Source organism: Myxocyprinus asiaticus, chromosome 14, assembly GCF_019703515.2.
Source record: "Myxocyprinus asiaticus isolate MX2 ecotype Aquarium Trade chromosome 14, UBuf_Myxa_2, whole genome shotgun sequence".
NCBI lineage: Eukaryota > Metazoa > Chordata > Actinopteri > Cypriniformes > Catostomidae > Myxocyprinus > Myxocyprinus asiaticus.
The window spans coordinates 4508581-4531757 of NC_059357.1; the positions used below are offsets into that span (position 1 = coordinate 4508581).

The 23177-nt window shown below is 37.3% G+C and overlaps 1 protein-coding gene across 2 annotated transcripts in view; it reads left to right on the forward strand.

Annotated features, from left to right (window-relative positions):
• The window catches only part of LOC127451972 (exportin-6-like), a 40021-nt gene extending 17372 nt beyond the window's left edge, over positions 1-22649 (forward strand). The window contains exons 5-25 of one of the 2 annotated variants that reach the window (XM_051717072.1): positions 693-852; positions 960-1037; positions 2484-2955; positions 3396-3522; positions 6058-6167; positions 6453-6561; positions 6669-6761; positions 9147-9216; positions 10096-10255; positions 11787-11879; positions 11966-12113; positions 12360-12506; positions 12625-12796; positions 15355-15510; positions 16551-16665; positions 16838-16916; positions 17002-17094; positions 17298-17459; positions 18634-18732; positions 18956-19186; positions 21899-22649. In XM_051717072.1, the coding sequence (XP_051573032.1) occupies positions 693-852; positions 960-1037; positions 2484-2955; positions 3396-3522; positions 6058-6167; positions 6453-6561; positions 6669-6761; positions 9147-9216; positions 10096-10255; positions 11787-11879; positions 11966-12113; positions 12360-12506; positions 12625-12796; positions 15355-15510; positions 16551-16665; positions 16838-16916; positions 17002-17094; positions 17298-17459; positions 18634-18732; positions 18956-19186; positions 21899-22000 (2976 nt within the window). In that variant the 3' untranslated portion in view covers positions 22001-22649. Of the gene's footprint in view, positions 1-692; positions 853-959; positions 1038-1720; positions 1775-2483; positions 2956-3395; positions 3523-6057; positions 6168-6452; positions 6562-6668; positions 6762-9146; positions 9217-10095; positions 10256-11786; positions 11880-11965; positions 12114-12359; positions 12507-12624; positions 12797-15354; positions 15511-16550; positions 16666-16837; positions 16917-17001; positions 17095-17297; positions 17460-18633; positions 18733-18955; positions 19187-21898 lie in introns of those variants that run through there. The other variant, XM_051717073.1, reaches the window with a different exon arrangement.
• Positions 22650-23177: the final 528 nt, after the last annotated feature.

Below are 23177 nucleotides of genomic sequence, written 5' to 3' on the forward strand. Positions count from 1 at the left end.
TACATATGTATGTAGTGTGTATATATAATATATATACACGCGTGTGTGTGTGTGTGTGTGTGTGTGTATAATATATATATATATATATATTCTGTTTGAACATGTGTGTGTATGTATATACATATGTGTGTGTATGTATGTGTGTATAAAATATATATATATAGTGTATGTATAAAATATATATACATATATATATGTGTGTGTGTATACGTGTGTGTATAAAATACATATATGTGTATGTACATACGTGTGTGTGTGTGTGTGTGTATGTATATGTGTGTATAAAATATAATATATTAGATATTTTCGAAATGAAAATTTGATAAAACAAAATTGGAGACAACTTGACATGCGTTTTTTTTAAACGAGAGTTTTAAAAGATTTCTCATTTTTATCACCTTTGAGAACATTATTTGTCAAAGACCCTAATACAGAAAATGGTCATGTTGAATTAAACTAATGGCTTTATCATGCACACTGCTTGATTTTATATTAAAACGAGGACAAATGTGCATTCCAGGGTCCCAGTAATTATGGAAAGCTTTGAAAATGAATTAGCAAAATTGTGATTTCCTTGTCTGGAAAATTGATTGAAGTTTGAGGTAGTGTGAAGCTGTGGGAAACCTGGCATTCAGGTTAATGTTTTTTGGCTAAAACTGATGTGGGTTCTATCTGTATGGTTTGTGTTTTAGTTGGTGCAGTCACCGTCTTTAGCTTCACTGGGTTTAGTTCTGCTCAAGATGACCTCAGAAGAGCTGGTGTGTCCAAGAGAAGACGTGAGTGTCGCTCGAAAAGAGGAGCTTAAAAAACTCCTGCTGGATCAAATCCCCACCGTACTGAACCTTCTGACTCGTAAGACAAGTTCATTTCCACATTGGAGCAGCTGAAGAACATGAATACCTTTTAAGATTAAATTTGCTTGTCCTGGCAGCGGTGTTTTGAATGTTTCTTTCTGGCAGGTATTCTGGAGACAGTATGGGACAAACACAGTGTTACAGTCACCACCCCCCCTCCATCACCCACATCTAGAGAGACAGGTGAGCTTCTGCTATAATCAACACCTTTTGGTCTTGCTCCTTATTGAAAGGCCCTTCTGCCTCTGTGTTACCTGCATTTTGTCTTCATTATTTATCATTAGTGGTTCAGAGGATGCATTTGGATGATGTTTTCCATGGCCGATACCAATATCTAGAATAAAGGGTTGTTAATGGCTGAAATCAGAGCTGCAACAAATTAGCAATAAAATCAATAAAAATGAAAGCGATAACAAATGTCTTTAGTGGTTAGTTGGGTCTATGCATGTTTTTTAAAAATCTATTTGTCTGTCTGTCTCTGTGGTTGCAAATGAGACGTGCACCAAATTTATTTACTCAATTCACTGAAATAAATGAAAACAGAAAGCAGTCTCAGTCAGCAGGGGGCAGTCAGCGCAAATCCAGCTGTACTGGCAACAAAACACTTACTGAGAGCTGGCAGCACAAAATGAAGAGCCTCACACTGAATGATGCATTCTTGCATTCAAACACAGCTAGACAAAAAAACAACAACTCAGAGTTTATGCACGAGACACTGAAAACCAATGTAATGCGACGCAACCACAGTGAGACCCTCCAAAATCACCATCTCATGTTATTAATTCGATTACAAATTTTAATTGAGTGACAGCCCTTGTAGAAACATCTGAAAAACATTTAGATTTACATTCTAAATATCTCTTCAGACTGCTGAATGTCCTTAATTGATTCTGAGGAAACATCTTACAGACGTAGCGCAGGTAAGCAAACACTATAAAACAAATTTGCTTCCTCTTGAGACTCACTTTAAGACTTCAAAAAGGACCCAAAAGTATCATAAAAGTAGTCCATGCGACTCATGCGTCATATTCCAAGCCTTCTGAAGGCATATGATAGGTTTTGGTGAGAAACAACCTGAAGTTAAAGTTATTCTGCAGTGCAAATCTTGACATTAGCCATTGCTGTCCTTTGCACATACATGAGGCAAAAGAAAAACAGTGCTTCTTAGTATAATGAATTCCTGTTATTATGTTGGTTGGAGAAGGCCAACATACTGTTATTTTACAATGCCAAAATGTCGAAGAGCTTTCAAACTATATCTGCCAAATTTGGTACAGACCATAAGACTGTTCAGGAATAGTATGCTATGCCTTTAGGTCCAATCAGGTAGAAAAGTTTTCGCACAGCAGATGATAAAATATCTGAAGAACTTGCATTGACGGAATGTTTAAACGTGTAAACGGAATGCTTGTTAATTCAAACTCCAATTGTATAAAAAATTCAAATGTAAACAAACCCACAAAAGGCCTTTAATCTGATCGATCTGTCTGACTAGCTAGCTAGCTGTTGGTTTCACTAATGTCTTTATAACCTTCAACCTTCTAAAACTAGTTTAAAATTTCAGACAAGGTTTTGTCAAGCCAGCATCAAAGTGTGTCTTAACAAACTTTACCTGCATGTGCTCTGTAGGTGTTTTGGCGGGCAACAGCGCACCAATGACCCTGGACGCTGAGAGCGCCGCTCTTTGTCTGCTCGCGCTGGAATGTCTGTCTCATCTCTTCAGCTGGATTCCTCTTTCGTCTTCTATCACTCCATCCCTCCTCGCGTCTATCTTTCATTTCGCTCGCTTTGGATGCCAGCAGCCAATCAAAACCAAGCCTCTGCCCACTTCAAACGGAGACTCCGCCCCAGGGAGCCTCCCAGCCAATGGCGGCGGCAGGACTATTCAGATGGTTAGCCATGCTGAACGGGCCAGACTGGGCATCATGGCGATGAACTGTATTAACGAGCTTATGTGCAAAAACTGCGTCCCTGTAGACTTTGAGGAGTTTTTGCTCCGCATGTTTCAACAAACGTTCTATCTGCTGCAAAGACTCACAAATGCACACTCGCACACCAACACACACACTATCAAAAGCAGACTGCAGGACTTAGATGAAAGGTAAGGAATGACATTTCTCTACATCTTAAAGGGATAGCTCACCCCAAAATGAAAATGATGTGGAACACAAAATGTGAATTGAAGAATCTCCTGTTTCTGTTCTGTATAATAAAAATTGAATTTGAAATTTCGGTCTGTTCCTCACAAGAAGCTATCGTAAGCACAAGACATATGGGCTACGTTTTGTTACTGTGATGGTGCTTTTGATGTAATTTTGGAGCTTGACAACCCAAGTCCTATTTCACATTTATTATATTGACAAGGATGGACCGGTATTCTTCAAAAATTCACCTTTTGTGTTCTACAAACCATGGACAACATATTAATATGGGTTTTAAATGACATAAGGGTGAATAAGTAAGCAGAATTGCCTTTTTTGGGTGACCTTTTCCTTTAATAACATCACTGTTAACCCTCTTTTGTCTGTCTATTTGTCTCAGCTATGTGGAAAAGTTCACAGATTTCCTCCGGCTGTTTGTTAGCGTTCATCTGCGGAGGATTGAATCTAACGCACAGTTTCCTCTAGTGGAATTTCTAGCTTTGCTCTTCAAATACACCTTTAACCAGGTAAAACATTCCAGGAAGTGCTGGCTCTAACTTACCATATTCATCTCCTATGTAACATCTCTTTCCTGTCCTTTGATTACTCAATCTATCTATCTATCCCTGTTCCTCAACATTCCTAATTTTCAACACGATCACCTTTATTTCTCGTCGCTTCTTGTTTACTATATATTAAATGCACATATCTGGTGTCTGTGGTTGTGATAATTGAAGAATACATTTCTGCCTCCCAATAGAGATTTAGTTTGGTGTCACTAGTGGTGCAGAAATGGCATGCTTCTCCTGTAAATATATAGGTTTGTTCTGTGTCAACTAAACCAGAGGTTTAAATTGGTAAAAAAAAAAATTCTGGTTTAAGAAATACATATGATTATAAAAGCCAAAATATGAAATGCCATGGATCAATATTTACTGCGTAATCCATTATTTTGAAGAGGAGGGCCAAAATGACAATTTTCGCCTAAAGCAAATCTAAAAAAAAAGACTTGTGTAATTATAAAATTTTTGATTTTAACATTATTTTTATGTAAAGAAACGTACATTTCTAGTTTTAACATCATTTGTACTTCAGACCTTTGTTTTAAAAATAACTAGCTTCATACCATGTGACCCCTTTGGTTTTCGAATGTGTAAAATTTGCACATGGAACAACATTGAGAGCCCCATATCTGTGGGATTTAACAATACAGGGCCTTAAAAGTTAAGATGCAAAAAGGAACATTTGTTTTGAACCAGAATCTTACGGAACCCCTTAGAGGACAGGGCGGGAATTTTTTCATTCCCTCGCCCTTAGTTTTGTTTGCCCTTGCCCTTAGTGTTGTGCGCCCCCACCCTTACGCCCTCAGTTTTGCGCGCCCCCGCCCTTACGCCCTTGCCCTCAGTTTTGCGCGTCCCCTTGCCCTCAGTTTTGCGCGCCCCCGCCCTTATGCCCTTGCCCTTAGTTTTGCGCGTCCCCTTGCCCTTAGTTTTGCGCGTCCCCTTGCCCTTAGTTTTGCGCGTCCCCTTGCCCTTAGTTTTGCGTCTCCCCTCCCTTAGTTTTGCGCGCCCCCCCCCGCCCTTAGTTTGGCTTTCCCTCGCAACAAATTTACAGTTGTGCCTTTGCAGTAGTTTGCGTGCCCTCGCAATAAATTGACCATGGTTTTACTACAGTAACCATATTTTAACCATGATATTTGTAGTGAAACCCTAGTGATAATACAGGAAAATGAAAACTATGGTAATAAAAATCATTATTTAGTGGGTTTCATGGCTTTACTATGCAAATTCCATAGTTAAACTATGGTTTTACTATAGTAATATGGTTAACATGTTAAAATAAGGTTACATTTGTTACCATTAGTTAACATAACATTAACAATGAATAGGCTTACACTTTTACAGCATTTTATTAATCTTGGTTAATGTTAATTTCAACATATGATTGAATTTAAGAAGTTGTATATCATGTTAACATTAGTTAATGCACCCTGAACTAACAAACAATTAAACATTTAATTTGTATTAACTAACATGAAAAAAATACTGTAAAAAATATTTTGTTCATTGTTAGTAAACGATACCTAATGCATTAACTTACGTTAACGAATGTAACCTTCTAATAAAGTGCTACCAATATTGTAGACTTTAGCTTTTTGGTGGAAATCATGTTTTTTGTAAAGTAATATTGCAGTAATCATGATTGTTTTAGGCGATCTGTATTTTTAATGATTATTTTTGTATTTTATTTATGTACTTATTTTTGACAGAAGCCATGGTTTTACTATAGTAATATTGCATTAACTATGAACAGTAACCATGTTTTTTTGCCGTTTTACTATAGATTAACCATGGTCAATCTTGTGGTTACCATAGTTTCACTAAAAATACAATAGTATCAAAATTGATTTTTATTGCCATAGTCTGTTTTCCGGTATTGGTACTATGGTTTTACTACGAATATCAAGGTTAAAATATGGTTATTTTAGTAAAACTATGGTAAATTCATTGCGAGCGCCCACAAAACTAATTGCGAGGACACGCAAACTATTTCAGAAAAAAATACCTGCCCTGTCCTCTAAGGGGCTCTGTAGAGTCTAAAAGGATATTAAGATATCTTCTGGAGTGATAAGCAATCAAACTTTAGCAAAAACAACACAAAAAAGTTGTAGTGGACTCTCACAATTGTCATAATGCAACAAGGGCTGCTGAAGTCAGCTGATTTTAGTAATAGGCCTGCTTATCTCTTTGTAAAAATAAAATTACGATGCTTCCACATTTCTAAGGTTATTTTCTGACTTGTAATTTTGCTCATCATAGGCGAAAATTTTCATTTTGACTCCTCTGTACAAAATAATGGATTACTCAGTAAATATTTATCCATGGCATTTAATACTTTGGCTTTCACCTTTTAAGTTCATCTTTCTTCAAAACAAAGTATGGGGAACTTCATCTGGGAACTTTGTGAAATGTGGTTTATTTGACATGGAATCATTCTAAAGGGGGGGGGGGGGTCTGCGACTTATGTACGCCTGGTCGCCTAACAAATTAATTTGCTTGCAGCCAAATCACGAGGGCTATCTGGTCTGTCTTGATATCTGGAGTATATTCCTGGACTACCTGACCACCAAGATCAGAAGCCGATTGGCTGACAGAGACAGCGTCATTAACAGGTGCAAATAAATGTCTGTGTGCTCATAAAAGAACCCTTATGAAAATCGAGAGATTATGGCAGACTTGCCGCAAATTCTCCACTGATCATTTTCACATGCAAATGTGCTTTGCTGCAAACTTGCAAGTTGTCCATTGTAGCTCATTTACATGTGAAAATAACGGCTAGTTTGCGGCTAGTTTAGATATTTTGTAAGGGAAGGTAAACAAACCGTTAAATGTGATGTTCTGTTTGTTTCCTGTATTGATTGACCGACTGTTGTAAAATTGTATGTGTGTGCTTACAGGTATAAAGATGCTCTAGTTCTGCTTCTGCGGGAAGTTCTCAACCGGATTCAGTTCAGGATAAACCAGAGTCAACTAGAAGAACTTGACGACGAGACACTCGATGATGATGTGAGAATCAAACCAACATACGTGGTTTTGTGTTCTCTAGAACATGCGTTTTATTTGGCTGAATGTTTGAATGCAACTTTTTTTTTTTCCCCCTCTTGTTTCCATAGCGACAGACAGAATGGCAAAGATATCTGCGTCAGAGTTTGGAAGTGGTTGCCAAGGTGATGGAGCTGCTGCCGTCTCAGACCTTCTCTGTTCTGGTAGGTGTGCATGGGCGAGCGCATGTGTTCTCCCTTTGTACTGGGAACAATTGACACTTCATTGGCAAACCTAATAGGTGTTTAATATGGAAGCAAGTCTTTGATTTGATTCTCATTCTCGGTGAAATCCAAAGCAATCATGAATGATTTAAAGGGATAGTTCACCCAAAAATGAAAATTCTGTCATTATTTACTCGCATTTATTTTGTTCTAAACCCTTGACTTTTTTGCTTTCATGAAAAAAAAAAAAAACGTTTGATTTCACCATAAAAAAAATAAATAAAAAAAAAGCCATAGAAGCTCTGGCATGGCGTTTTAAAAAAAATCAAAATAAAAAAATAAAAAGGCAGATACTGGTCAGGAGCTTCAGTTAATGTTCACATCAACCATCAGAATGGGGAAAAAAATATGATCTCAGTGATTTGGACCGTGGCATGATTGTTGGTGACAGATGGGCTGGTTTGAGTATTTTTGTAACCGCTGATCAAAAAATAAAAAGTTTTGATGCTCTGTTGTGGCCATGTTTTCTGACTTCAAACAAAGAAAACTACAAACTACTCAGTCCACTCTAGCTTTTTCCATTCCGTCCGTCACCCATTCTAACCACTTCCGGTGCTACAAAAGTGGAAGGGCTAGTTTTATAGAACCTTCTATGCTTCTATGATGAACTCAGAATCCCATGCTGCATTGCAATGTAAACAGGATGGTGTAGCACAATGGCGATTGCATCTTATCTATCATAATCATTATAAACATCTAAAAACCACATGTTTGATAATATCTAATATGACCTTCAGTGCACATGCTGTGATATTATCTGTCTTCCAGTGCATCTGCTGTGAAGTGTAAGGTAAAATTATTTTTTTATTTGCAGCATGCATTAAAAAACTCACGCTGGGGGGGTCCGTCAGTACAGGACAAACTTGTGTGCGAAAAGGTTAATCATGCCCCCATCCTGTACGGAAATTCCATAATAATAAAAGTTCCCACTATTGGAGCAATTCAAGCTTGATTTAAAAAAAAAAAAAAAATGTATCCCAGTTTGGAATGCCCAATTCCCAATGTGCTTCCAAGTCCCCGTGGTCGCGTAGTGATTCGCCTCAATCTGGGTGGCGGAGGACAAATCCCAGCTGCCTCCGAGTCTGAGACTGTCAACCCGCGCATCTCATCACGTGGCTTGTTGAGCGCATTGCCACGGAGACATAGCGCATGTGAAGGCAGCACAGTCCCCATTGACTTAATTTGCGCTCAAAGACAGAAACAGAATGCAGGTATCTTGAGGCTTGTTTTCCAAAGTTTCAAACTGCGTTTAACAGATCCTAAAAACACAGCGCTTGTGACTAGAGGTGCTACTAGTGAAACGCGACGCAACCAAAGTAAGATGCTCACAAACTGTCCGTCTGACGCGTTTAAACGTAGACCAACAATTAAAAATAGAGCAGAGGGAAGTAGGCCAATCATAGGGTTATGTTCAGTGATATGGGAATAAAATATTTTTTTTACTTTACTGGTCTCTATTATAATTGGGGATGTGCGAGACTCGTCGATTAAACTGTTTTGATGCTGCTAGTCGACACTGATATAACGAGTCAGTCAGGATTGTTCTCCATTAAACTGTTCAACATTTTTACACTTATGTTTGGTTTTATTTTTACTAAGGCTGCGCTTAAATTATTGTCATGTTAATGTTACATATTAAAAATAATGAATAATATAATTATTTAAAAAAGAGGATATCTGGAGCATATACCCTTATATTTAATGTACAATGATCATAATGCAAGGCAAACGCGGCACAGATAAATGCCTCTTTTTAGTGTAATTTAGTGTCGGATTTGGCTGTTGTTGGAATAGAATAAGTATTTTAAATGGGTCGCATAAACCCACACAATGGTTTTTGACGGTTTTCTTAGGGTTTCGTACTTTTTAGACTAGTCCACTCCAAAATTTACGTTTAAATGTCTATGTAATAAGTCGTTCCGCACATCCTCAATAATATTTATTATATTTATAAATATTTTAACGATCCTATTCTAAATTACCTTTTTTGGGGGACCTTTTGCAGTAAATATTGGTATGTAATTAATTGCGATTAATTCGATTAATCGGCACACAATTGTTTCAGTAATATTTCAATCGATTGACAGTCCTGGTTTTACAAACAAAAACAGATTAGTGTGTACATCGGGTTAGGGCTAGGGTGGAGTCAGGTTTAGGTTAGGTTTAGTTTTATAAATATAATAATGGCAGAATGTTCATTTTTGGGTGAACCTTTTTTTTTTTTTTTTAAAGATTTAAAATCAAAGTTTGCAATAATCCACAAATGTAAATCTTGTTATAATCCACACGTTGTGACTAGAACACGATTGTCTTTGTATGTTTTAGTTTCCAGTCCTCCAGGAAGATCTAGACATTTATCTTGGACTTCAACAGTACATTGTGAGATCCGGAACAAGTGAGTTTCTCAATTGTCTCACCTTCATTAAAAGATGCAGCGCAACAGTCAATCGGGTTCCTCTAGCTCATGTTTACTTAAGAAAACAATTAAAAACTGGTGCATTTGGTGTGAACGGCCCTCAAGCCATCATAGGCATGAAAAGACGAGCTGTTTTCGAAGATACCACTTTTGACATTGTTTTGATTGAAATCCAAGGCATCGTCGTATTTATCCTTAACGGTTAAGCCAATCCCTGGATGCATTTAAATGTAACAATCAAAATAGATCCATCTGTTTGAAGACCCAATGAAACGGTTTGTCAAACAGCATTTTCTGTCCAATGTTGATGCATTTCCTTTTAAAGAGATAGTTGTGGCTGCCTTTGAAGGTAGCTGACTATGTAGACAAACAGCTAGGGGTTTAAACAAAGCAAGACTTTTTCACTCAGTCAGTTACCAAAAGTTTCTCTTTGGTTTTTGTAGCCTAATTACATTTTATTTCTTAGCACGCCGAAGCACAGGGGAATTTGCTGGACATATGATATTTTTCTCAGTTCCCTTGTTGTTCATGCAGCCAGTAATTTGTTGCTGCCTGACATCCTTCTACCAAAGCCTCAAACATCAAATTAAATTGCATAATGTTTACATTACAGCAATGACTTGGGGAATTTTGTTTGGTTTCCTAACCAGAGATTTTAATCAACCCATGTTAACAAAGACACACAATGTATTTGCATAAAGCTTTACAACTGTAAAGGAGGAAGTTCAAGTGTACAAGCGTTACTGTTTTTGTAGCAGCTTTTGCTCTATTTAATGTTTGTGGTGGTTTTGTTCTGATCTTGCTAGTGAGATCAGATGAGCTGATGATGAATGGTGTTGCACTTCTCTCTGTGTGTAGGTCGCAGGCTGAACATCACGGCAGAAGCTGACTGTAGAAGGCTTCACTGCGCTCTCAGAGACTTGAGCTCTCTGCTGCAGGCGGTCGGGCGACTAGCTGAGTTTTTCACCGGGGACGTTTTCACGTCTCGCTTTAACGATGCTCTCTCCATCGTGCAGAGGTCAGTTCCTCATTCTACAGCAACACTAACTTCTTGCGTCTGCACTTAATATCTTCTCCAGTTCAAATTATTTGCTCATGTTTTTACATCTCTGATCTCATTATTAGTGGTGTTTGCAATGTCGAGCATCACTGTTAGGGTTAGGCATTTGAACAAACCCCTAACATTAAGTATTAAACATGGGTGTGCATCACATCCCACACTGTTTATGCTACACACACGAAACCTCAAACCATGAGGCTTGTTCAGAGGAGAGGTGTGAGATATATATATATATATATATTTTTTTTTTTATTAAGCAGTCAGACTTGAGGAGTGATAAAATAGGCCAAAAATATCCTTTAAACCCAAGCCATATCTAGAGACCAGACACTTGAGTGTGAACTTCTTTGAATTGGGCCATGAAGCAACCACCTAGTAACACCCTAGCAACCACTTGGCAACATGCTTAAAAAACAATTTCTTTAAGGAATAGTTCACCCCAATAATGAAAACATTCATAATTTACATACCTTCATCTAGTTCCAAAACCGTATTATTTATTTTTAAAGCAAAACACAAAAGATGTTAATGAATGTTGCTGTCTGTATTTTCAATACAATGGCAATTTATAGCTTCAAAGTGAGTCACTATCCACTGCCATTGTATTAAAAAGGCTTTTTCTGGGTTCCGCATAAGACAGAAAGTCATATGGGTTTGGTATGACATAAAGGTGAATGATAAATTATTCATTTTTAAGTGAACTACTCTTTTAATGGCAGAAATAATGACACATCACAATTAAATTGTGTGCTCTTTTGAATTTTTAATGATGTCTAAAAGTTTTAAAGAAATAAAGGATTTTTTATTTAACTTGGAGAGAAAAGGAAGGTTTTGATTTCAGCTTTCACTTTCTATAGATATGAAAATATTTTCATTTTTCTTGCTAACACTGTGTTTACAAAGTAATGTGCAAATGTAAACAAGTTTAATTTTCTGTAGTTTTGAAAAGTACTTTTATTCATTAACACTGTGTTTTCAAAGTAATGCACGAATAAATAAATGCTTATGTTGTAAATACAGTATTTGTGAATTATAAGTGGCGGGTCAATGGAATTTTCAAAAATTAAAATTGTAATTTACTCAACCTCATGCATGATGTTCATATAATTTAATGAATATCGCGTACTCCATGCGGATCGTGTAGCATATTCCAAGTCTTCTGAAGGCATACTATGATTATGGTGAGAAACGACCTCAAATTTTAAGTAGTTTTTCAGTCAAAATCTTGATATCCGTTGTGCATTCATGAGCATGTCGAGAGAAGCTCATAGCATGTTTTTAGTGGTAAACAATGCAAGTTCTTGCGTGAATGTGAGAAGCCATACAGGTTTAGAGCAACATGAGGGAGAGTAAATTATGACAGAATTTTCATTTTTGGGTGTACTCTTCCTTTAAATGCTGATACACAGATGTGTCAGTTACTACGTTTGATTTATATGTAATCGGCTGACGACAATATCTCAACTTGAATTCTTGATCATCTTCACAGGCTGGTGGAAGTGTCGTGTTACGGTTCTCAGATCAGCTTGTACGATGTAGAAATGGCTGTTCCCTCTGTGCTCAAACCGGACCTTATAGACGTGTAAGTAATCACAACTCTGGCTGTCAGTTCACATCAATGTTGAATCTTTTTGTAATCGTGCTTTGCAAAACGTTTCTGTGTCATAGCCATGCACAGTCATTGGCCGCTCTGCAGGCGTATTCTCATTGGCTGGCTCAGTTCTGCGGGGAGGTGCAGCGTCAACAAGATCAAACGCAATTTGTGGATCTCATTAGGTCGAGCATGGCCGCCACGACCCCTCTCATCAATGCCAAGGTGATGGTCTTTAGTCATTGTTATGTGATTCGTAACACTCATTTTAAGTTTTGCTGAAGTTTTTCAGTCTAGGTTTGTACAGCTGTAAAGGTGCTAAAAGTTCAGTTTTTGTTGAGATTCTGTAAAGCTCTAAAACATAACATTTTTAGATGAACCTTTTTTCTGTAAAACCAGTTATTCTCCATTCTTTCAGTCCAAATGAAATATGATTCTCTGACACTGTCTGGCAATCCACATTTGTTTCAGGTTCCAGAGAAGTTACTATTATCTGCGTGCCATCTCCTGGTCTCCATGGCGACCACCGTACGGCCAGTGTTTTTGATGTCATTGCAAGTGGTGCAGAATATTTTCAACCTGATCACTGAGAATCATAACCACAGATTACCTCAAGAGGTGTGCATGTGAATTAGTTTATTTTGGGACCGCTTTAAAAAATGGGACAGTGTGGCACAGTTTGCACTTAGTTTGTCTAAATTTGTCTGTGATGTAATGTTTGTTTTTTGTTTTTAAGGCTCATGTCCTTGTGTGTCGGGCTCTGTCCAACATGTTACTGTTACCGTGGCTCAGCCTACCAGAAGCAGAACAACAGTGGCCGAGCCGTTCAACCAATCATACACGGCTTCTCAGCAGTCTCACGCAGCAGTACCGCCTCCTGCCCCGCCCACCCAACCATCACCCCAACAGTGAGTGCAACAGATGATTACTATTGATAGAAACTTGCCTTAATTAAAACCCCACCAAGTGTGCATTGACCACTGCATGAGTATGAAGACCTTTTGAAATGAATAACTAATAGGAATATTCTTGGTTAAATACAACTTAAGATTTATGGATGATATCTGTATATCTGAATATCTCAGCTCTGTAGATCCATACAATGCAAGTGAATGGTGGCCAAAACTTTGAAGCTCCAAAAAGCACATAAAGGCAGCATAAAAGTAATCCACCAGTGGTTTAATCCATGTCTTCTGAAGCAGTCGAATTGGTTTTGGGTGAAAACGGACCAAAATGTAACCCGTTTTTACCTATAAATCTTGACATCAGTGTCCTTGGCGATCATGATTTTAAGCTCGATTGCACTTCCTAGCGCTCTGGTCATGCATCAAGCACTAGGAAGTGTAATTGAGCATTTGTGGTGTAATAATTGATTACCAGAAAAAATTATTTAGACTCATCCGTCCATTTCTTTTAAAAAGAAGCAAAAATCGAGGTTAGAGTGAGGCACTTACATTGAAAGTGAATGGGGCCAGTTTTTTGAGGGTTTAAAGGCAGAAATGTGAAGCTTATAATTTTATAAAAGCATTTACATTAGCTCTTCTGTTAAAACTCATGTATTATTTGAGCTGTAAAGTTCAATTCAAGTGTGATGATTGTAAAAATCTTCATTTTTACAGTCGTTTTAAGGTTGGTTGACATCGTCATGGCAACGAAGTTGTAAAATTGGATATAACTTTACACAGATGCGGTTAGTAAGTGATTTTATCACACTGAAATCATGTTAACACGCATATCCTCTATGTCTTGTGGCTATACTTTTGAAACAGTGAGTATTTTAACATTTACGGATTGGCCCCCATTCACTTCCATTGTAAGTGCCTCATTGAAACCCAGATTTGTTTTGTTTTTTTTAAGATAAGGAGGGGTAAGTCAAAATTATTTTTTGTGGTAATCAACATTATGCCACAAATGTTGTCGATTGAGCTTAACTTGTATTGAACCTGGAATATTCCTTTAAAGCAGATCAAAGACCTTTTGTGGGTTTGTTTACTTTTGAATTGTTGACTGCTGGAGTTTGAATTGACGAGCGTTCCGTTGGTCTAACTGAACATTCCGTCAGTATAAGTCTATTGACCTGTTTCATGTGATGTCACTGTATGACCAAAATTCCATATTTATTCATTGTGAGGCGCTGTGGGATGCAGCAAAAGCCAGCTACATTTTTGTTTCTATTTATAAATGTTGAAAAAGTGATACTGCTGTTTAATTACCAGAGCCAAAATGTAATTTTTCTTCCAATGAAAGTTTTATCTTTCAAGTGGCACGGCTTCATTTCGCCAAAGTCAAACAGCGATGAAGGGGGAGAGCACGGATAAAACTCTTGTGGGTCTTTGCTCATTTATTCAGACATGTCAGTTATCTGTGCACGTGTCAATTATATTTATAATATCATCGATTTGGATACAATTAAACTGGAAATGCACATAGGACGATGTTATTCATAACACCCAGACTGTATAAAGGTATGTGATAATTGTAACGCATTGTAATGAATGAAAAAGCACTATAATGTGAATGTATAGTATATATTTAATGTGATGTACCGGTAGGCGTGTACTCGCCGGTCACAACAGACTCGCCCGTGTACGGAGGTAAATCGTGGATAAAATATATTTAAATGTCTGCGAAAGTCAAATTTGCCAATATTTGTGCTGACCTCAGACCTGTATACACCTTTCCTGGGACTTGGCATGGATTAAAAGCGATTTTTGAGGGTTTTCTTGATATCGTTTTACAGGTGTTTTTCCATTCATCGCCATTGTTTCCTCCCACTGATGGTCACAAATATGGCGGCTGTGGGAAAAAAGTGACGTCACTGAAACAGGTCAATAGGATTTTTCTGATATTTGATCATCGGCTGTATGAAAACCATAAGTCCGATCAGTTAGAAAAGACATAGCACACTATTCCAGAACAGTCAGAAGGTCTGTACCAAGTTTGGTGGATGTAGCTTGAAGGCTCTAGGAGGAGTTGGTCAGAAATTTTGGGCTTTTGTTTTTAGGGATTTTGAAAAAACCTTAAAGTTTGTTGGATAACAGTTTCTTGGCTTCATCAAGCCAACATAATAATCAAAAACTGTCGTTACAATAATACACTTAAAATGGAAGTCTATGGGGGAGGCATTCTGGAGGATTTTAAAGCATAAATGTGAAGCTTGTTTTTGTGTTTAAGCACTAACATGAATTCTGCTTAAAAAAAAACAATTTATTTGAGCGGTAAAATACTTTAATGCGGAGGAACTTCTGGTTATACTTCACTAGCATAATTCCTGTGGGTGGAGTTTGCCCCATGTAAACTGTTAGGCTATGTTACAATCTTTGTTGTCCCTGCACTTCAAATCTACTTTTTGCATTTGGTCATGACACGAGTTAAAAGATTGGCTATAACTTTGCACAGACAGTCTAATTTACACTAGTCTTATTTATTAAATTAAGTTTTGTATCCTGTTTTGTCTGTCTTTTAGGTAAAGCAGTGATCCAGCAGACTTTGTGTGTATTGAAGGATCTGGTAGACAGTATATCTGGAGAAGCCACCAAGTCACGTCAGATCTGTTACCACAGTCTGCAGGAATCTGTGCAGGTCACGCTGGCCCTGTTCCCCCAATTCATACAACAACCAGGTAAATAATCACAGTTTATGCCCTAATATTTGTGGAGATACTGTACTGCCCCGTTCACAAAGGATACGTTCTTGTGTTATGTCTGCCATTTGATACGTTTTTTTGAATGCAAGAACAATAAAAAACTATAATATTCCTATGTGAACTAGCGATATTATAGTTTTCTGTTTTTTTTTTTTTTTTAGTTTTAGTGTGTTAGGGTGGCCAAAGTTTAATGCTTTAACTGATTTTATTGAAATGTTTAATTTTGTTGAAGGCAGTCTAGTGTTTTCACTATCCATTGTAATAAATATCTTAGTTTTACTAAACTAAAATTAATTTGAATTATATTACTTTTAGCTAGTTATGGAGGTGTGAAAGTTTTTATTTTTTATTTATTTTCCATTTTTTTATTTTATTTTAATGTAATTATTTTAATTTATTTTATTATTATAAAAAAAATGTTTTTAAATGTAATTAATTTTCGTTAATGATAATAACGATGATATGAATGTCCACTTAATGCTTTCATAAAAGGAAATGTGGCTACTTTAATGGGTCACTTTATTTACTGGTATTAAAGGAATGTTCCGGGTTTAATATAAGTTAACCGCATTTGTGGCGTAATGTTCATTACCACAAAAATTGCGTTTACACTAAAGCACCTGCAATGGAAGTAAATGTGGCCAGCCCATTAACTTTCACTTTACAAAAATAACGTTAGTAAGCAATTTTATCACTGTAAAATAATATATATAATATATGTATATTGTTTACGTCTTGTGGCTGTACTTTTAAAACAATGTGTATTTTAATGTTTATGGAATGGCCCTAATCACTTCCATTGTAAGTGCCTCACTGTAACTGTATTTTTTATTTTTTTAAATAAAAGAACGAGACAAAGTTATTATTATTATTATTATTATTTTGTGGTTTTTGTTTTTTGTGAAAACCAACATTAATAATAACGTTAATTGAGCTGAACCTTTTTGAACTTTGAGCAACTGTTGTTGACCCGTTGCTGATGTTTCATTTAATTTATTGGATTCTTTCTCTCTCAGATGTGACTGATGAGATGCTGAGTTTCTTTCTCACGCTGTTTCAAGCGTTGCGTGTGCAGATGGGCATGGCATTCACAGAGCAGATCATCCAGACCTTTCTTAGTTTGTTCACCAGGTGTGTGAGGCATCCTTTAGCATGACATGGAAGCTTTAAACTTTTAAAAAGCTTTGAAAGTTGTGTGCAGTTGTTGCTAGGGATGAGGAAAACTCTCTCTACTTACCAGACAGCCATCGAAAAAAGTAAATCTGAATATAGTTAACTGTCTGATCTTCACTATGTTCCTCAGAGAGCAGCTGGCGGTGAGCATCTTACAGGAGGGCAGCTCGGGCTCCAAAGTGGTCCAGAAATTTCTCAAGATTCTGCAGGTTAATGAACAAACTCACTTTGTGTACGAGTTTGTTGTTATTAAATACACTGTATTCATTGTTCATCTGGGTGCTGTTGTCTTAGGTTGTGGTGCAGGAACCCGGTCAGACCTTCAAACCTCTGTTACCCAGCATCCTCAGTCTGTGTTTGGATCAGGTTTACCCAATAGTGTCAGAGGTACAGTATATGACCAAAAGACCCTCAGCTTCAAAGTGATTTGGAAATCTGTAGTCGATTACCCTACGTAGTTTAAATATAAAAGATTTAAAGTTTCTCTAGAAGCCACAGTGCAGAATTTATTTATTTATTTAAGTTTTAGCCCTGAAGGCATCGTTTTCTCTCTGCTCCTTTTTAGCTCATCTTTTTTCTGTGTTCTGTAGCGTTCCTGTCCAGACGTGAAAGCCGAGATGTTTGAGCTGCTCTTTCAGATTCTCCAACAAAACTGGAGGTTCTTCTTCAAGAGTTCTGTGCTGAGCAGTGTGCAGAGAACCGGAGCTGAAGAACCCATGGAGAACCAGGCACAGTTCACTGCTGCTATGCAGGTATCAACTGCACATGCAGAACCCACTCTAGAAGTCACTATAGAAGTCTTAACTAGGCGCGATGCAATGAAATAGAGGGCAACTGATAGTGGATTTAGCCGATACGATAACTAAGGTGGTGGAAGTAGGTGGCCGATAGTTTTTAAAATTGATTTATAGTATGTTTAAAAAAAAAAAAAAAAAAAAAAGTATTTGTCTTTCCTTACTGTGACGGTCACAGACACAAGAGGCCACAAGAGTCCAAAATGAATAAAATTCCAGATGCAGTTTATTGTGCAACCAAAATCCCAATAATAAGCATAAAAAATTACGTTTTGGTGCATAACGTTGGACTTTAAACTGTAAATAAGCCTGATAATCACTGAGGACTCTTATTTTGAAATCAAGACTTTGCTCTGTTACAATGTTCAATATATAAGTATTTAACAAATTAAGCTTTTTATGGCAAAAAGCAACTATCAGAACAGATTTATCGGTAAAACCGATATATCGGTCTACCTCTACAATAAAATGAGGAAAAATAAATGCAATGCAGGCATGTTAATCTTGAGTTTTTTTCTAACCAGCCATGACCACAAACTAAATTTCTTTTATTAAACAACAAAAAACTGAAACTCTGTTTCAGATGTGTATCTTTAACTCTGTGTTGTCATATGAACCACCAGTCAGTAACAAGACTGATTTAAGTTTCACTAACTATACAAATGTGCATTTTTAAGATTGCTTTCAGAAAGTAGACATAACACCATAATGGTTCTTGACTCATTTTGAGTTTGACATAACCTGCAGTTCAGTGTGTGAGCAAGTAAATTATCCGGTGCGATTCGTTTTCTGACCAATTCAGTCCGTTATTTAGACTGATTGCTGTTTGATTCAGTCTGATTCACCGATCAGGTCGACTGATTCATTAAAAAGAACTGTGATTTGTTTGCTAATTGCACAGCGTGTTGCCCTCATGTTTGTTTTTTGCGTTAGAGGAGACGTTAAGTGTTTTTACTTTGTTTTTTATTGTCGATATAATTTCCCTGGACCCAGCCTTTACATTTTTTTTTTTTTTAAAACATACAATATACAAGTGCAAAAGTGCCATGGCTAGGCATATTAAGCAAAAAACACAGGCATGCATATTGTGAGACTAGTTTTGTGTCTGACCATTGTTGTGTCTGGCTTTTAGGCATTTGGTCAGTCTTTCCTGCAGCCGGATATTCACATCTTCAAGCAAAACTTGAGTTACCTGGAGGTCCTGAACACCAAACACAAGCTGTACCACAGGGTAACACACACTCACACTCATATGGCACTTTGTCTTAAATTAAATTGTTTTATATGGTGTAAATATTTCAGCTTTTGAATTCTGGGTGAAATAGTTACACCAAATTAAATACTTTACAAACAAACCAATAATTTAGCAAGTTATGGCATTGTAGAAAGTTCTCCCCTCTGGTTGGCTCACTCTATTATTTTCACACTGACATGTTTTCATGTGTGCATTTCAGAAGCTGTTTCGGAATGCAATGCTCTTCCACTTCATAAACGTTCTGCTTCAAGTCCTTCTGCACAAGAGTCACGACCTCCTGCAGGATGACATCACACTGGCCCTCTATAACATGGCTGCTGTGGATTTCACAGCATTCTACACTTCCTTCTTGCCAGAGTTCCTCAACGGTTGCCAAGGCCTCGACCCACACCAACGCACGAATCTTGCCCGAAACTTTACGCCAGAGAGGGTGAGCACTCATGACATGCATTTAATACCTGAGGTACTAACTGCATGAGAAAAATGTGGGGTTTTATTGTGGATTTAACAATGAGATTTTTAGATTTTCCTGTTTGTAGTAGAGTTTTAACAGTGAAGTGTGTTAAGGTGCGAAATTACAGTAATTACGAGATTCCGACTTCAAAAGCATTCACGCCTTCATAGAACTTGCATTTACAAGTTGAAAACGTTGAATTCTATGAAAGCTCTGATTTGACCGTAGTGGCATCATGTAAAAGAACCAATTACAGCGTGCTGAGTGACTCCAGTCAGGCTTCCTAAGCAACCAATTGGCTCGGTTTCTAGGCTGGGTAGAATCACGTTGGGTTAACCTTCTCGTGGTCACTATAATGTGGTTCTCGCTCTCGGTGGGGCACGTGGCGAGTTGCACGTGGATGCCGCGGAGAACAGCGTGAAGCCTCCACACGCTACGTCTCCGCAGTAATGCGCTCAAGAAGTCACGTGATAAGATGCGCAGATTGACGTCTCGGACGCAGAGGCAACTGAGATGCGTCCTCCATCGCCCGGATTGAGGCGAGTCACTACGCCACCATGAGGACTTGGGAATTGGGCATTCCAAATAAAAAGAACCAATTACATCGGCCTCAACAGTAAAAGGAAGTCCACATATTTTTTGGTCGTGTATATATAGTACCTACCATTTTATAATAGCCACTCTTAACTGGTACACTTTGTTCTTAAACATTTTGCAAGAACATATAGAAGTAAATAAATGTAGTGATTAAATATTTTGCTGTAATCAACAACAAAGCAACAGAAGGATCTGTTTTGGCGTTAAACTGTTGCCATAGAAACAAATAATTTCCAAGGAAGTGAATGGCTCAGAGAAGAAGCTCTTAAATTGTCATCTGGTAATTACAGTAAATCTGACACATCGTCGGAAATTAGTATAACAATATGCATGTTTAAATGATATTGCTTAACAACCGTTTATGTGTAAATATATATCCAATTTTACAACTTTATTGCCATTACGTTGCAACCCTGTAAACCTTATCACTTGATTGTAAGTGCCTCACTATAACCTCGATTTTTGCTTTTCTTAAAGAATCGGAGGGAAGGGACGAAATTATTTTTGTGGTAATTAACATTATGCCACAAACACTGTTGATTGAGCTTAACATGTATTGAACCCGAAATATTGCTTTAACCTTTTAAACTCTACAGACCTCCCGGTGGGTCTGTTGGCAGGACTAAAAGTGTGCGATAAGTGTACGCTTAAATTATAAAAGTCCCCAGATACATAAGTCACTCGTATGTGGTACCATTTAAAAGCTTAAAATCTTTAATGTTCAATACCATCAGCTTTGCATTTGTTACATGAAGTAACAATATAAAGACTAAAAACTAGAGGTAGGCCTATATATCGGTTTTTCAAAAAGCAACTATCGGTTATTGGCAAAAATCTGTCGAAGTTGCCTATATATATATATATATATAAAATTTTCTTTTCAGCATTTCAAAATAAGAGTCCCCGATGTGTTACAGGCTTGTTTATACTTAAGTCCTGTATTTTGCACCAAATCTTTAATTTTGGTTGAACAAAAAAACTGCATCTGGGATTTTATTCATTTTGGACTCTTTGTCTCTGCCCACCATAGTAAAGAGAGATTATTTATTTATTTATGTTGACATTCTATAAATCGATTTGGAAAACTGTTGGCCGATTAATCGGTTATCGGCCTTTCCCACCACCTTAGTTATCGGTATCGGCAAAATCCACTATCTGTCGACCACTGCTAAAAACCTCCGCTTCCCATATGATCGTCACCTAGAGATGATGATGTGGAAATACAAATATGAATATGTATCTTTTTACATAGCGCTTTAATAGACGTGTCATATCAAACGAAAGTTCTCGTTCTCAGTAATGTGACTGGTGTTTGGGCAACAATATAACTGTACAGAGTTTGAATGATTATCAAAAGTGAACATTTTACAAAGTGAAATATGATCTCTTAAAGACCTCAAAGACAATCGTATCATGTCTGCTCCGATCACTGCTTCTGTAAGCCCCAAGTAACCACAAACTCTATATCAGCTCTTACCTTAGGCTGTTTTCATTCAAATTAGCCATTTTTATTTGTCCTTGAGCTTGCTTGGTTAAATAATGTAATGTTATATCTCAGATATCCAGAAAAAATGAGCAGTACAGCAGAAAAACCATGATAAACAAATAATCTGCAAAATATGTTAATAACTAATGATGAAATGTTATATATCATCGTAAAAGCTTCAGATCTCTGCTTTACAGCAACACCTAGATTGAGCTTCTAGTCCACTCAGAGGCCGAGATATTTGGTGAAACAGTGGAGAACATGCATGTGATCCAAAATAGACTGGGTGTCTCTATAAAGTGTTAGAAGAAAAATTATTTTTCCAAGTACTTGCTGCCATCGAGTGGAATGAAAATACTTTTTGTAGGGAGATAGAGCAAACAGAACCAGAATTACATGCTTACAAAGTTAGAAGAAAGAAAAAAAAATAAGAAAAATAAGGAAGTACAACAAATACTACTATGATGTGTTTTATTCACATTAAGGTAATGAGAATAAACGAACAAGACTTATGCGATAGGTACAAATGTACAGCATGTACTCACCTCCTGTTTGAACATGCGAGTCAAGTCATGTCTTGTTCCTGTCTTTTCCACCCCTCACAGGACCTGCCATCATTTTCTCAGGGAGTGTATCGTCTGGTGAATGATCTGCGCTTCTACAGACTGTGTAACGGAAGCCTTCCACCAGGAACGCTGAAATTATAGCAGCACATCACACCTCCCCATAGCCAAACCATGGCCCATCCTTCTTAGGACGCAGATGACTGCTTTGGTGGTCACGTATTGCCTTTCGCCAGAGGCCAGCCTGTGATCTCACTGGGGGCGTGTTCGTTCGTCTGCTTGTTTTGTGTTTAGTTCAGCTAGATTTTACACGTTGCCAATGATCAAGAGGCCAAAGTGGATGTTCTACAGCTGCCATAGAGTCTGGAGCGCACTGAAAAGTCGTCCAAAATCAGCTGATTAAAAGCAAGTTCGGGATCCACTGTTGTGGGTTTGAATCGTAGCGGTGCTTTCCGAATTGCTTGTTGTTTTAAAAGGACTGGTAACTGAAAGCACACTTATTTTGTTGAAATGAACCGATGCCGTTTGAAATGCAGTGGTGTGGAGTGAGCGAATGCATCTCGAAATGGTTTAATGTGGATTTTGCATTTTGGCTGGTATTGAGTGAAGCATTTCGGGAGCTGAATGGTTTTAATGTGAACAGGTGCAAAGAAGAGCACTGAATTTTTCTTTCTCTTAATCGTCTGATTTTATTTCCTACTCCATATTTCCATGGAGATGGAGTCACATCTTTTCCATATCATTCCATCCTGATCAAGGAAAAACCTTCAATAAAGTTTTATAATTAAACCCATTCTCTGTCTTATTCTGTTGTGTTGTACGGGTTCACATCTGGGCTACATACAGAGGTTTGTATTTAAACACAATTCAGTTGGGTTGTATTGATTTCAGTTAACCATACTAGGTAATCATTTTAACTAATCAAGCAAATGGCTTGATTTGAGCACTAATGCTTCATGTTGATTTAAGTCTTTAAAGTAGGATTTTTTTTGCTAATTCTGTGCTACAATCTAATTCCAGTATCAACATATTGCTTGTAATTATTATTGTAATAGCTCTTGGGTAAAGGAATAAACAGAAAAGATAAGGGTCAACTAATGACGGCACATTTTAACCAAAAGGTTTTAGTGTGTTTTCAGAACATGGACGTAAATGGCAGGTTACTTGGGGCAGGTTGTCACGTGTTTTAAAGGTGCACTGATTAAAAAAAGTTAAACTCAAAGACATGAATTGTAATTTTGAAATATATGTAGAAAATCACGAGCGCTTGCGTTAAAATAAAGACTCCAGTCATATCAGTATCCTTATAAAAGCTGTTTTA